The sequence below is a fragment of the Enhydra lutris genome, unplaced genomic scaffold, assembly GCF_002288905.1.
Source record: "Enhydra lutris kenyoni isolate GAN:26980312 unplaced genomic scaffold, ASM228890v2 scaffoldscaffold1, whole genome shotgun sequence".
Classification (NCBI taxonomy): Eukaryota; Metazoa; Chordata; class Mammalia; order Carnivora; family Mustelidae; genus Enhydra; species Enhydra lutris.
In genome coordinates, this window is record NW_019154085.1 from 11472023 (window position 1) to 11487599 (window position 15577).

The following is a 15577-nucleotide window of genomic DNA, read 5'->3' on the forward strand; positions in this document are numbered from 1 at the left end:
AGTAAATCTAGACAATATCAGTATCAGTCCACTGAATTATGTTTAAAATAATAATAGTGACAATATTTTCAAGAGAAAATAGGACAGTAAAACATCTATACTATTCCCACAGTGACGTCTTACTTTAGATTGGGAAGGTAGGAGGCATAATACTGAAGATCAGTTTCATTCAACCTACTACCCCACGATAGGCCCAAAAGCCCATTTAGACTCGCAGTGGCCCTGATCCATAATCTGGGATAAGAAGCACATCCTGAGGTAGATTCCTGTGCAAGTATTTATTAAGGAAGTGTTTCTGAGGGAAACTGGTGAGGGCGTGGGAGGGGCAGGGAAGGGAGGAAGACCAAGCAGTCCCCGCCTCAGCCTCTCCGCAGACAGCTGTGGAAGAGAAGCCACACTTCAGGGGTTTTCCCTACTACTGGAGGCAGGGGAGCTGGACTTTCATCCTCCTGCACCTGTCAGACACTGGGTAAGTATTTCCAGCTGTCTGCCCGTGTGAAGAAAGCAAAATCCAGTAGCCTGAAGAAAGTCCTTTGAATGAAAAACTGACTAGCAGTTGCTAGCTTCTAGAAGTAAAAGTACGGGGACAGAAGATAGGAATTAGAACACCAAAAATTGAGCAGGCATGTCATCTGCCTCAGCCTCCTCAGGTGTACTGACCACACCACCTCACTCTGTGACCACAGGTAACAGAAACGCTTAGAAATATACCACAGGACTGCCTGAAAATTGATGACCAGGTCAGAACACATCTTATGTCTCATCTGTCATAAAATCCTCAGAGACCCAAAAAGTGGGGTTAACCTCTTCCTCCAAAAGACTAATAAAGAAGAAAGGGATGGTGCTCAGAATATATTTTACGTAAGGTCATAATGACAAGAACAGGCTTCTAGCATCCGGACGGCACAGTCAATGAAGCTCTGCTGTACCCTGCATCTAGAACTCCCTCACCTCGAGCCCAAGCCGAAGACGTGATATCCTAGCACCGCAGGATCTCAGGACACACTGATTAACATAAAAATGTATTAAAGCAAGCTCTTGGAAATACAGCGCTATTCCCTCATTTGTGCTATTTTATATCACCAGATGATACACTCACAGGGGCAAAGGATCAGATATAAACAGTCATTAATAGTTTCTCTTTGGAAAAGTGGCATTTTCAAATGCTGTTTACTATGAATTTGAGTTCTTCATCGGGAAGTTTCAAACATGACAAACTAGGCTGATGCTTTATTGCTTTATTTTTTTATTTGTTTAAGATTTTATTCTTTTATTTGACAGAGAGAGACACAGTGAAAGAGAGAACACAAACAGGGAGAGAGGGAGAAGGAGAAGCAGGCTTGCAGCAGAGTGGGGAGCCCGATGAGGGCCTCCATCCCAGGACCCTGGGATCATGACCTAAGCCAAAGGCAGATGCTTAACGACTGAGACACCCAGGTGTCCCTGATTCTATTTTTTTAGTTTTAGCTTCGTTTATGAATGTTATACATGTGATTTTGTTCTATACACATACACTTTCTCTCTCTGTCTAATTACTGGTTATTACTAGTCCAATCATTAAGCACAAAACAAGGAATGTGAACTATAGGGTGACAAATACAGTTGCTTCTTCTTGAATTTGGTAATAAATGAATAATAGAGATCATAAACTATTTCTAGAAAATATTCAGTGAGGGAGCCCTGGGTGACTCAGTGGGTTAAGCACCTGCCTTCAGCTCAGGTCATGATCTCGGGGTCCTAGAATCAAGCCCCTCATAAGGTTTCCCATTCAGCGGGGAGTCTGCTTCTCCCTCTGCCTCTGCCCCTCCCACTGCTCATGCATGTATGCATACACTCTCTCTCTGTCTCAAATAAATAAATAAATAAAATCTTTTAAAAAAAAAGGAAATATTCAGTGGACTAAAGATATATGACCTATCAGTAAAGCAACTAAGTACAAGACTGATCCTGGCCTTGGGTATCCATCTAAAAGAAGAGGTTCTAATCCTGTTTGCTTTGAGGAAAAAAAATGTTGAGATTCTTTTCTATCCAAAGATTAACTGTTGATTTATGTTCTATCTATGAAGTTAATTTGTGTTTATTATAGCTAGCAAATCATTGTATTACCCATCAATGTCTGATTCCACTCAAAAAAGCCTAACGTTTGGAAAATCCATGGTTGGTTTCATGGAGCATAGTACACCGTATTTTCCATTTAATGATTCTGCTGGTGAAACCCAGCTGTCCAACCTTGCTGTTAGTGACTACAGTATATGCAGCAAAAACAATCTGCCTGCTGACCTCCAGCTTAAGTTCAAACTATGTCATTCTGTCAATACCATCTACCTTGATTAGGTTGGGCTTTATACACAACAGGTTATGATCCCAGAGGGATGAAAAGCTTTCCCAAATTAAAAGCAGAATTTTAAAAGGAAATACTCATACATTCCTATGCAGTTTCCATTTGATATCCTCAAGGCTGGCCCATGAACTCAAACTCATGTTGATTGAAAGTGAATGTTCCTTTCTGGGTGTAGCCATCTTACAAATTTAATGGCAGGAGGAAAATAATAAAATGTGTTCCATGCTTCAATTAGACCTTTTATAACTTGGCACTTGAACGATGGCACTGCCAAAGAAAAATCATTAATCCATAAAAATAGACAAAAAGGACTGTGCAGGACAAGACAGACCTCCAAGATCCGAGGGCCTTGGCAGAGCCTATGCTCACACCAGCACGGTTTGTCTTTTGTCTAGTCTCTCTGTGAGTCCTCTCTAAGGCTTCGTGCTATGTGGATAAAATGTATACTGTATTTGATTCTAAAATCCAACCATGCTTTCAGTTTTATCCTTAGCCAAAGGAACTGTATATATAACCAGGCAATAAAATGTTGGCCAGCTATGAAATGCCCATTCATGCACATGAATGAGAGATGAAAGAACACACACACACACACACATACACAATGCAAAATAAAGACTAAAAGATGCACCCTTCCACTTTGTATTTAGCAATAACATGCAACAGATTTGCTCAAAAGAACCGGAGATTTTCATAACACGAGTTCAGATAACTGCGGACACGTACAAATGCTGCTTGAGTGCTTTCAGTCAAAAAAAGAAGTCATAGGGTGCTATCTGGAACATGTGCAGATCTCTGTGAACCTCCAAACGCGTTTTTTAAAGATGTCAACTGAGTCTGTCAATGATAGAATGTATAAATTAGCTAAGAGTCAAGGGAGCAAGAGATTTCCCCCTCTTGGTCTCCTGCTGTACCTAATCTGTCAGCACCAAACCTCAAACAGCCCCACTGTGCTTCTTCCCTTCTCCCAGTCCCCTGGTTCCAACATTCCTGGAGTCTCTTACCAAACCACAGTGCTTGATTCCATCACTAGTTCATGCCTGTTAACTTAAGCTGAGATCCCAAACTACTGGGTAATTCCTTCAATCTCGGATTGAAGCCCCATCACATTCAAACTGTCAACACACTTCTGGCCTCCTTTTCAACACCAGCTCCTGGAAAGAGTAATTTGCAGCCCTTGCTTCTGTATCGTCAACGGTTAGTCACTCCTTAACTCCTAAGTTCTGGCTACTGCCTACTGCCTTCACCACTCTAATGAAATTATACTCTAAGTTTGCCAAAGATCTCTCCCAACCAATCACCAAATTTCATGGCATGGTTCAAGCTTCTTGCTCCCAGATGTCCCAGTCTTGCACACATGGACAAGTCTCCTGGAAATTCTGCTCATGTTCTCTGTGCTCTCAACTACTACCTCCTTATCCTTCCATCCACACCTGCTCCCACCTCTACTGGCATTTCTTCTGTCTCTTTTCCAGGAGAGAGGAGTGGTGATGGTTTTTTCTCCTCCTTCTCCCAACTCTCTAAATCTCAGGCTCTGCCAATAAATTTCTGATCTCTTTCTCCAGGCCTGAAAATTCTTTTTAGCACCAAACTCATGTTTTCAATGACTTCTGCATCACTTCATTTAAGAAATCGGCCAGCACTTCAGGGTCAAAACAGCCTAATCCACAATAATCACTCAAAACTTACGCCAACCATCTCTTTCAATGTTCTCGATACTTGAAGTAATTACAGATTTATTCTCAGTCTCGAGGCTCAAACCTTGGCATTATGGTGGTTACCCTTTCTGTCAACTTTATTTCCACAGTGCTTCCTGACTCTGTACTCTATTTTACCACCACCAGCCTAGTTCAAAATTTCTACACATTTCAGCTGGACACTTAGAGCTGTTTTCTAAATGGTATTGCTACCCTCTTGCTATCATGAGATCCAATTCTGATTATTGGATCACAGCATATTCCTACATAAGACCTCCAGTGGTTTCCAGTGCCCTATTAAAGTTCAAAGTTCCTAGCATGGCCCTAAGACATCTTTTTATGTTTCCCACCTTTTAAGTTTTATTATCTGGCTTTGCTATCGACTACCAACTATTCCCAAACTTGCCTGACTTGGCACTTTTCTCGTTAATTCCTTTAGCCTAAAATACCCTTCTTTTCCATCTTTTCCTGTTAAATTCCATTTATCCTTCAAGGTCTAACTTTCCAGCAACTTAATACTCAAGTCAGGTGTTTACAAATGTGTTGGCCCACACTCTTTTTCATCTCTGCATCTGCACAGAGCTTGGCTTCCTGCCTTGCAATTAGGAGGGTGACAAACTTCAACCTACTGTCCTCTTAAAAGCACTATATTCATCCTCCTGTAAGGATTTCCTACCCCCAGCTCCTCATGGAGCTATAACCCACTACAACCACAGTTCTTCTCCTACACTATTCACATTACTTCTCATTTTACTTTCGTTATCCAAATACATTTTTTTAAATTAGCAGGTCATTAGTTCCTTGAGATCAGCATTTTAATTTTTTTGTTATTCATATAAGGACTAAATTAGTGGTTTTCAAAGTATGACTCCCAGGCCAGTGGCATCAGAATCATCTGGGACTTGGATACAAATGCACATTTCCAGGTACTACCCTGGACTATGGAATCAGAAACTCTGAGCTGAGGAGCTCAATAAAACAAGATATACATAAATAAACTGTTTATCTTTTTTTTATCCTTTAGTATTACATTAACATGTAATTCTCCCAAAACATCAAACTATCCATTACCATTTTATCAATATCTTAACTTTAACATATATTTTGAAAGGTTTTTTTTTAATTACAGAAATTATGACATTAATGATACTCTTTTTATGAAGTTAAAAAATGAGGCAAATAATAGATTGCATATGCATAAATAGTTTTAGAACTAGTTTTTAAAAAACAAGTGAATGATAACCACAAAATTCAAGATGGGGGTTGTACCTGGGGAAAAGCCAATGGAGAAGATAAAGGACGAGAGGAGCACATAGGCCCAAGTCACTGGTAACATTGGGTCCTGAGTTGGGTGGTAGGTTCACAGATGTTCATTACCCTACTGAAATTAGTTAATTATGGTCATATATGGATCAATGATGACAGTATTTCCCAAACTAAGGATTATTAGTTAATCCCGAGTGCTCTGAGATCCATAAACATTTTTTTGAAAGGGATAAAAAAGATGTCACAATTCTGTCCTCAGTATTATTCTTAACCACCAATTACCATGTTCAATGCTAATCATACCTGTGTGCGGTTGAATGCCACTCTTGCAAAGACAGCTTGGGACACACTTGCCCTCTTCAGCTCATCTCTGACTTGCTGGTAGATATCTGGAGACACTTCTACGGAAGAGTTGGTTGGCTCTGGCTTAACTGCTCTGGGAATGGGCGGATGGTTCAGGAACTGCTGGTTGATGGCTTGAGGATGCTGGTGAGCCAGGAGCCGGCTAACAGCAATCTGTTGGTTTATCAGATGGGCCATGGCTATTTGTTGCCTAACAAGTTGTGGACTGAGCTGGGGAGAAAGAAGACCAGGGCTCATGATGGGCTGTAATGCGGGCACTTGGTTTCGGATTGGAGTACTGTGGTGGATTTGGCTATGAGGAGACTGTTCGTTGGTTTTCCCCAAGGATGCCAGCTGGTTCATATTTGGTAAATGCATTGGACGCTGGCCCAGAACACAATAGTCTGAAAGGTTTTCTCGTTCCACTCTTTCAACTGTTAAGAGATAAAAATGATAATTCATCATTATTTTCATTGGTACTATACCAATTTATTGCTATTATACGTAGTACTGAATTATCCTATTTTTGGTATATTAATGACATAGCTTTTTTCATACAAAGCTGGAAGCCCCAGAGTAAAAGTGAGTTATCCCTCCCTGCAAAATGTTTCAATACTAGATTTTTTCATAGGTGATATGAAAATAATAATATTTACTTCATTTTTCTTAAATTCTTAAAAGTGGACATTATATTGAATAACCAAGACAGAAACCATTAAGCATGATAAATTCTAATCCTCTCATATTCCCAAGCTCTCTCATCTCCCTCATCACCCTCTGTTATAAAAACACCAGCTGTTCTCATCTTCTGCAGTTTGTGGTTAATAGTGTAGTTCATGGTTATCAGGAAATGACAAGGACAACATCTCCTGCCAAATTAACTGCTACCTCCTAATAAAATCTCACATAGTAAGTATTATACAACTATGGGAACATTCATAGAAAATGTGTACCGTGTAGTATATCCTTTTATCTACTCACTTGTTATCTTTGTTATAAGAATATTTCTTTAAGAAATAGGTATGTTAATAATAGTGATATGCACTAGGATAAGAAAAAAAAATCTCATAATATTAATAACATTGCCTTGACTTTCCATTAAATAAGATCTTCCCCTACCCTCCCCCAGGGTATCTGCCTTATTACATTTTATTGTACTTTATTAGCAAAGATTTAAGGAATAACCTGGAAAAGCAGAAGAAAAAGAAAGTGAGTATCTTATATGTTCAAAAATGAGGCACATTTTTTTCCACTCCCAAGAATATTTCCCAGAGAAGAGCAAATCACCTCACAGTCAATTTTTTTTTTTAAGATTTTGTTTATTAATTTCATAGAGAGAGAACAAGCATGCGCAGGTTGCTGCCAGTGAGGGGCAGAGGGAGAAGCCGACTCCCTGCCATGCACGGAGCTGATGCGGGGCTCGATCCCAGGACCCTGGGATCAGGACCCAAGCCGAAGGCAGATGCTTAACTGACTGAGCCACTCAGGTGCCCCTCATAGTCATATTTTTATCTAAATCTCAGTATCACATTATTATGTAAAACAAAGGTTGGCTTGGAGAAAACGTACTAGGCTGAAACAACCTTCATCATTACTAGTTTTAAACCCTTACAGATGAAATTTAACAAAATCTGGTATTTTCAAAAATATTTATTTATTTGAGAGAGAGAGAGAAAGAGTGGGAGTGGGGAGCGGCAGAGGGAGAAGGAAGGGATTCTTAAGCAGACTGAGCTGAGCACAGAGCCTGATGCTGGATGCTGGGCTCTGTCTCATGACCCTGAGATCAGGACCCGAGCTGAAATCAAGAATCTGACCCATAACCAACTGAATCACCCAGGTGCCCCAACAAAATCTGTTCTTTTGAGCAAAAATTTCAAACGGATTTAGTAATTATTTCTTACAATTGCAAATGCTGGATGTAATCATGTAAAAGCCTATTAAGATTACTTTAAAGAACGAGAGATCAAAAGTAGTCACCTATATAGGATAAATTTTAAAAATAGCTGTCCCACTATTATGCAAATGATTCCATAGCTTGGCATAATGCTTACAAGGGCAGAATCATATTTGTATCAAAAGTTCAACGTCTCAAAAACAACTTGAGCAGAAATGGCGTGTCCTAGAAAATTGGGTAAATGACTCCAAACACGGGGTTTTGTAATGACAGACACCAGTGAAGAATGTGAATAAAATCAGTCAATGAACTTTAAAAGCAGAGAAAAATAGTATTTCTAATTAATATTTTATGTACTATATGATTTTAAAATACATATGTAGACATCAATTAATCATTAATTAAAATGTTGGTAAATATCTGATCATTTTATCCAAATGTTTCTGGATTTTACATATTTAAAACTTCTGACTGGGAAAATAAGTGTTAGTATCTTGGGATCACCTTAGATTCAGACATACACGGTATTTATTCCTATTTTGCTTAAAAAAAAAAAAAAATGAATGCTTAACTTTCCTATGAACCCCCAAATAAGTAAAGTTTATCTTAGACTTGTTTAAAGGCTCAATTTCTAATTTAATCCCTTCAATGTAATTTGTTTAGTAGTATTCAGCTTTCTTCCACAAGGTTCAAGGAGAAAAAATTATTTTAATCTTATCCTCTAAATGCAAACATTTCTCAGTCATTGTATTAATTAAACTTTACGGTATACAATCTTAAAACTAAACCAAGCAAATGGTTGAGAGCCTTCAAAAGGTGATGTAACACAGTTTCCATACGACAGGAATTACTATTATGATTCCCTTACGAAAGAAGGAGAGGAGCCACGCACTGTGTCTGGAGTAAAGTTGTACTTTATAGACAGAAATACTTGGCATCTACTAGACACTTGGTTCACTTTTGTTTAATTCCTTTTTAAATCAGCCAAAATAAAGGCAAATTCAAATATTAAATTATGTTTTCAAGTACCTAAGAAGTAAAAGCTTATCCCTTTCTTTTTTCTACTTAAAAAAAAAAAAAGAACCATACATTTACAGCATGCACGCTTTGATCAAAAGCTAACTTCCCAAAATTTCCATATTTTCATTCTTTGGTGGTTTAATTACTCTTTCTTGAAATACATTTAAATACGGGTACCTGTGGGGCTCTGTCAATTAAGCATCTGACTTTGGTTCAGGTCATGATCAGGGTCCTGGGATCAACCACCCCTGCCCCCCATACCCCATCAGTCTCCCTGCTCAGCGGGGAGTCTGCTTGTCCCTCTGCCCCTCCCAGATGCTTATGTCTCTCTCTATCTAATAAACAAATAAAATCTTTTTTTTTAAAGACCTTATTTATTTATTTGACAGAGAAAGAGAGAGGGAGAGAGAGAGAGCACAGCAGAGGGAGAGGGAGAAGCAGGCTCCCTGCTGAGCAGGAACCCAGACGTTGGGCTCCACCCCAGGACCCTGGGATCATGACCCGAGCCAAAGGCAAGCGTTTAACCGACTCAGCCACCCAGGTGCCCCCAAATAAAATCCTTTAAAAATTTTAAAAAAGAAATAGATCTACATCACATCATTGATAAGAAAACTATGCACAGATCCAGTCATAATTATGCACACAATTAAGCGTTGTCAGAGCTCCAAAAAACTATATGAGTTGGTGCAGTAAGAATCAGCATAAGGTCACTCCATCTTCCTTTAAGATTGTACATAGTATGTCCTTTTTCATATGAGTTCTCAGATCCTCATAAATTAATATATTTAAAAACAGGGATTGTGGAAGTTTCCTTAAGGACATGCAGTGACACCATGAAGTACCAATTCCTTAGAAAACCATAATGAAGCAATTGCAAAGGCAACTGCCTACACCTCCAGGTAGAGAACAAAAGGCAGAGAAGCCAACTGCAGAGATACAAGGGGAATGAGAGAAATCCTGCCAGTCTAAAGGAAGTGGCCACTACCTCGCCGTGTCCGGTTCTTTGTCTTTCTCATATTGTCATTTCTTCAGATGTTTTCTCAAGAAAATGGAAAATCTGGATTACTACATGATAGTGCCTATTTTTGAAGGATTGGCAATTAATTCCATTTGCAAAGCACAACAAATGCCAAACAAAGCCTATCTGAAACCTAGATACAGTCTATAGGCTACCTCTAAGACTAAAGACACCCCTTAAGTTGTTAAAGAAAAAGATACTCAACAACACTCTTTGAAGACAGTAAGACAGACCTTAGACCTTATCCAGGACCATCGCAATAGGCATAGGGACCCCCGCAATGGGATTTTATGACGGGGGAGAGAGACCGGACTCAACTCCAAATACCGCATCAACACATGGGAACACCCTGCCAACAAGCAGGGTGGGGGTCAGTAGACAGAAAGTCAGTTAAGAGGAAACATCAGGCATAAGGGCGGTTCTGGCTAAACTGACCTAACAGGGTTCTTTATGAAGACAGGCCAGGGCGATCAGATATCACCTGGTGGGGGTAGAAGATGGGGAACCCAACCAGATATTGAGGGGTGATCAGATATGGGGGGTTCAGGTTAAACTGACCTAGCAGGGTTCTTGCTAAAACTGGATTTTACAAGGAAGTGCACAGATGGGCCATGGAGAAAATTTAGAAGACTGATTAAAAAATTTGGTCAAATGAAGAATCTTTGTCACTATTTTTCAGTGTCTCTCTACCTAAAAGCCAAGGTTTTTTTACTTCCTAAGAATGAAGAAAGATTTAAAAAAAAAAAATCATCTTTTTTTTTTAAGATTTTATTTATTTATTTGACAGAGATCACAAGTAGGCAGAGAGGCAGGCAGAGAGAGAGGAGGAAGCAGGCTCCCTGCCGAGCAGAGAGCCCCATGCGGGGCTCAGTCCCAGGACCCTGAGATCACGACCTGAGCCGAAGGTAGAGGCTTAACCCACTGAGCCACCCAGGCGCCCCTCATCATCCTGACTTTTAAGAATGCTTACAAATCAAATGCTGACCAACAGGCTGCCATCTCCACGGACCCGAGCAGTATATGGTTTCAGTAACAATTTGTACAGAATTTGCCAAACTTGAAAACCTTCATTTTTTTTCTGCTACCACTCTCATAAAAAATATCAGAATACTATTTTAGCCTCTAAAGTCACAGCAGGTCAAAGACAAATGCTTTAAGAAAAGGTCAGAGGAACATCTCATCTAGTGTACCAGACTCCAACTGAAAATTGAGCTTGTATGTTCATTATTTTTCTTTTGTCCTTCCTTCCTTCTTTCTTTCCTTCCTCCTTCCCTCTCTGCCTCTCTCTCTTTCTTGTTAAGTGTATTTGAAAGTAATCACAGTAGCTGAAACGCAGATCTAACAGCAGTGCCTGATTTTGTGCTTTGCTTTGTCTAACGGAAAACATAACAAGTCTGTCTTAAACTAAACCAAGTCCAAAGACAACACCTTGGCTCTGAGGGTCCATTTTATCTCTGCGATATTTGGCTGTGAAAAAGAAATCCTGGAAAAAGGGAAGGATAAACTGTTGTCCTGATTCTGATGATGAAAGCAATGTCCACAGTCACAACCAAAAGTGTTCTCAATAAAGTCAAGACGTTTACTTATTAAAGGGACATAAAAAACACAACTACTTCCAGGGCTTTGAATCAGAGCTGCAATTTAATTCACACTGAATTTGATTCTACTGTTGCTGAAGTCCTGCAGGGGATCTGTGGGGTTGGGAAGTGCCTGGGAAGGAATGATGCCTCCAGCTTCAAGTCTGAATCTCCAAATGGGTTGTGGCTTGAGGAAACGTCAAGGCAAGAGGGGCTGAAATGGGCTGAAACATTTCTCTGCCTCACAGCTGAGAGGCCTTCTGTAGCTCTCCTAACCCCTGGGAAAGGATCTCAGACCAGAGGCCTTGCAGGTGCGCAGTTCAGATCTGAAGTCTGCTCAGGTTTCTGAGAAACTCAGAGTTCCAGGATACCTTACAGATTCCTCTGAGCTTTCTGGGAATGAGTGAAAACTTCAGGAAATGGGAAACCATTATCTAACTGCTCTCTGAGTGGTTCTGGGATTCTATTTAACTCCAAAGTAGGAGAGCCCTTTGTAGCCCTGCATTAAAATTGCAGGAGCTTCTAGAGCCTTCCCAAGTTCCCAGAGTTGATGTTCTAACCAAAAGCAGCCTATGACCGTTAGCTGTTTAGTGGCCATCGTCGTTGCTGGTTAGGGCTGGTGGTTCATAGACTAGAAAGTCACGCTCCTCCCCAGGAACTAATCTGCATTAAAATTAAAAGACATTTGGTGCAAGAATCTCATTTTATGTAAGCAATATTACAGTATACCCAGGAAGTCAAGTATTTATCTTAATTATCACAAGTCCCTAATATATACTTATATTTCGTGTACATTGTACATTTCAGGTTACTATTCAGAAGTACAGTCCTTGAACCATCAAAATCCATATCACCTGGAAGACTGTTAGAAATACAAATTCACAGACTCCAAATCAGAATCTTAGACTTCTTATGTACACTAAGATTCCAAAGATTCTTATGTACACTAAAGTTTGCACATCAACATCTTTGTCATCTGTGTATTATTGGCTTTTGGAATTCTACCAGATAGCTACCAGGTAATTTTTATGTATACTAAAGTTTATGAATCACTATTCTATCTTGTCTTTACATTGTTCTTTTTTTTTTTAAGATTTTATTTATTTGAGGGGCACCTGGGTGGCTCAGTGGGTTAAAGCTTCTGCCTTCGGCTCAGGTTGTGATCCCAGGGTACTGGGATCGAGCCCCACATAGGGCTCTTTGCTCAGCAGGGAGCCTGCTTCCCTGCCCCCCTCTCTGCCTGCCTCTGTGCCTACTTGTGATCTCTATGAAATAAATAAATAAAATCTTTTAAAAAAAAAAGATTTTATTTATTTTAGGGCGAGAGAGAGAGAGAGGATAAGCAGGGAGAGGAGCTGAGGGAGAGGGAAAGAGAGAACACCAAGTGGCCTCCATGCTGAGTGAGTATGGAGCCCGACGTGGGGCTGGAACTCACAACCTCAAGGTCATGACCTGAGCCAAAAACAAGAGTCAGACATTTAACCAAGTGAGCCACCCAGGTGCTCCTCATGCTCTTATCTTTTGAGACTATACCAGACACTTACTTATTCACTGTCAAAGTCTGTTGTCTGTTCTTTTCTCTAATCTCACTTAACATTCATTACATTATACATGTATAACCATTTTTACAAAATTATGTGATAGGGCACCCGGGTGGCTCAGTCGTTAAGCATCTGCCTTCGGCTCAGGTCATGATCCCAGAGTCCTGGGATCGAGTTCTGCATAGGGCTCTCTGCTCAGCAGGGAGCCTGCTTCTCCCTCTCCCACTCCCCCTGCTTGTGTTCCCTCTCTCGCTGTGTCTCTGTCAAATAAATAAATAAAATCTTTTTTAAAAAGTATGTGATAAGTCTTCAGCTTTTGCTGATGGTCACATTATACTAACGAAGCACTGACTGGACACGGTATTAGAACCTGTACCCAAACCTGCATTCTATGACTTATTAGCTGTGGGGCCTCCTTAAGCAAGCTGAAGGTTCTCCGGGCCCTCAGTCTTGCCGTAGGGAAAATATTATTATCTCAGAATCATATGACCAAAGTTTAGATGATGAGTATCTATGTGAAAGATCTTTGTCAAAGCACTATTGTAAATTTCAGAAAATATCTGTATAATTATGATTAACAGATTAGGCTTCCATTTCAAAACTTCCTGATTAAGACACTCTGACAAACGTCTGCTGTTTCTCAAAGGTCACCTAAGGAACTGCAGTCTTTTCTTTTTTTCAAATAACTATGCCGTGGTACATCACAGCACTTTTAAAAATAAATCCTATACTTTAGAAGGACTCATTATCAGTATAGAATCGCACGCCTCACAGTATACACAGGGATGTACTGCTATTCAGTTTCTCCAGATGAGGCTTAATAGTGCATATTCTGACCTGCAAATCAGGACACAGGATACATGTGATACAAAATGATACATCTCACAACTCTTGAAATTAAATTTATAGAACTGCTACACAAATACTGCTTTAAGCTTCAAAAGTTAATGTGAATAAAAACAAAACAAACAAACAAAAAAAACCCTTAAGGAATAAAATCCACTGTGAGTATATATACATGTTACATTTACATCAACCAAAAGAAAGAAGGAAAATATTCTACTTTTTTTTAAAAAGCAAATGTTTAATGTCTTATTTTTGTTTCCCAGGGAAATGAGTAGGCATTGAAATGTCCACACTTTAAAAAAAAACAAAAACATAATTTTTCCTCTTTAGTTCAGTGCTTTTCTCAGTTGGATTTCATTATTTTTATTATGTCTATTTGCTGTAGATGCTATGTAAAGTAAACCTACTAAAATTTCAATACTCAAAATATACTCCAATGACTAAATGTCCCAAAATATATTTGCTGAGAATTTAAAAGCAAAAGGAGAAGTGTCTGATGGGCACACATCAGATGCCTGACAATCACAGTAAGATGGCATACGATGGATAGAAAGAACAAACTGGGATGTTTAGGGCCTGGGTTCTAACTTCCGGGGTGATCTGGGAATTACCTGTAAAACAGGGAGGATTGTGTGTCAATTGGTTTTAATGCAACCTTCCAGGTGACTTACCTAATAGTAACTGCTGCTAGGATTTCAATTCCCTCTCTCAGAATATCTGCTTCTGCTTCTTGACTCTTCGGCAAGAATTTAAGACTTTCCTAAGGTATTTCTCTTTGCAAAACTCCCCGATTGCAACGAGAATAATAGTAGTTTGTGTAGTGACACTCACTGTAGATGTAGGATCGCTCCTGCAGGTTCATCTAACAATACTACTTAAAAGACTGATAAAATTTCCAGAATCATGAACCTCATGTTTTAACGCAAACCTTAACACAGTTGCTTTTGTGAAATAACCCTGGGGGTCTGTCCATACTTAGAGAGCTGCGGAAAGAAATGAACTGGGTAAAAGGCTTTGCAATGAGAAATTTCTGGAATTTCTGGTATGGATTTTTCCTAAAACCATTAAGATGCTTATGCAAATGTAAGTGGATTAGCATGAATGAGTGCTAATGGATTCCTTAATAAGATAACAGTCCGATATTCCATAGAACATCTCCTGGAAACCCAGGATAGAAGAACGGAAGTGGGGAAAGGGAAGGGGAAGGAAGATGGCAGAATTTCTCTGCGACTCCTTCAACTCAAGAAGTACTCTGGAAGTGATTTTACAAGGACATGACACGGGTTTACCTCTGGCACTCTTGGTAGAAAAGTTGCCAATCAAATTGATAATTTCGAATTGGCATCCAAACCTTGGAGTATGGACAAAAGATACTCCTGAGTATATCAGTACCTTGGATGTTCATACCTCCACCCCAAATTCCTTGCTCCCCAACCCTTAGGTCCAAAAACTTGGAGCCCAACTTTAAAGACAATGATCCCATCTAATACCAGAGAGGTCAGATAATTTGTCCAAGGTCAAATAGCTGTCCAAATGTAGATAAATATGTAGGAATATTCAAAATGATTAGGGCTGCTGGCACAAAGCCTCAAAACCATGATGCACCTCAGGACCAGTAAAAACTAGGGGTTTTTTTCTTCTCTTTCTCTGTGTTACTCAAAGTTAACTTCTCAGAGCCTAAAGATGTCACAAGTACTTCCTAACGAATTTTCTTTGGAGAAAAATGTGCATTTTAAGTACAGAAATTCTCCTGTCTTGCTCATATGCCTCTTTTAAAACACATTGGCATTTGCAGGAACATATGAAAGCCTACCGTCCATACAGCAGTTGAGGCACTGAGCTAAACTCCGCACAGACCACTGTCATTGAACTCTCACAACAGTATGACAGCGATATTATTATGACCACTTTCCTGAAGACTGTGAAGCTCACAAAAAATGATGTCAGACACCTATTCAAGGAACAGTCACACCCAAACCTACAACTTTAGGACCTTAAACTTTTGTTCCACTGCTTATGCGAAAAGGCCCGACTG

The 15577-nt window shown here is 39.7% G+C and overlaps 1 protein-coding gene across 1 annotated transcript in view; it reads right to left on the bottom strand.

The window, feature by feature from the left end:
- LOC111144313 (SATB homeobox 2) overlaps positions 1–15577 on the bottom strand; it is a 180328-nt gene that overhangs the window by 65212 nt on the left and 99539 nt on the right. Inside the window, exon 6 of the mRNA XM_022498554.1 lies at positions 5608–6080. Coding sequence (XP_022354262.1) covers positions 5608–6080 — 473 coding nt within the window. The remainder of the gene's footprint in view (positions 1–5607; positions 6081–15577) is intronic.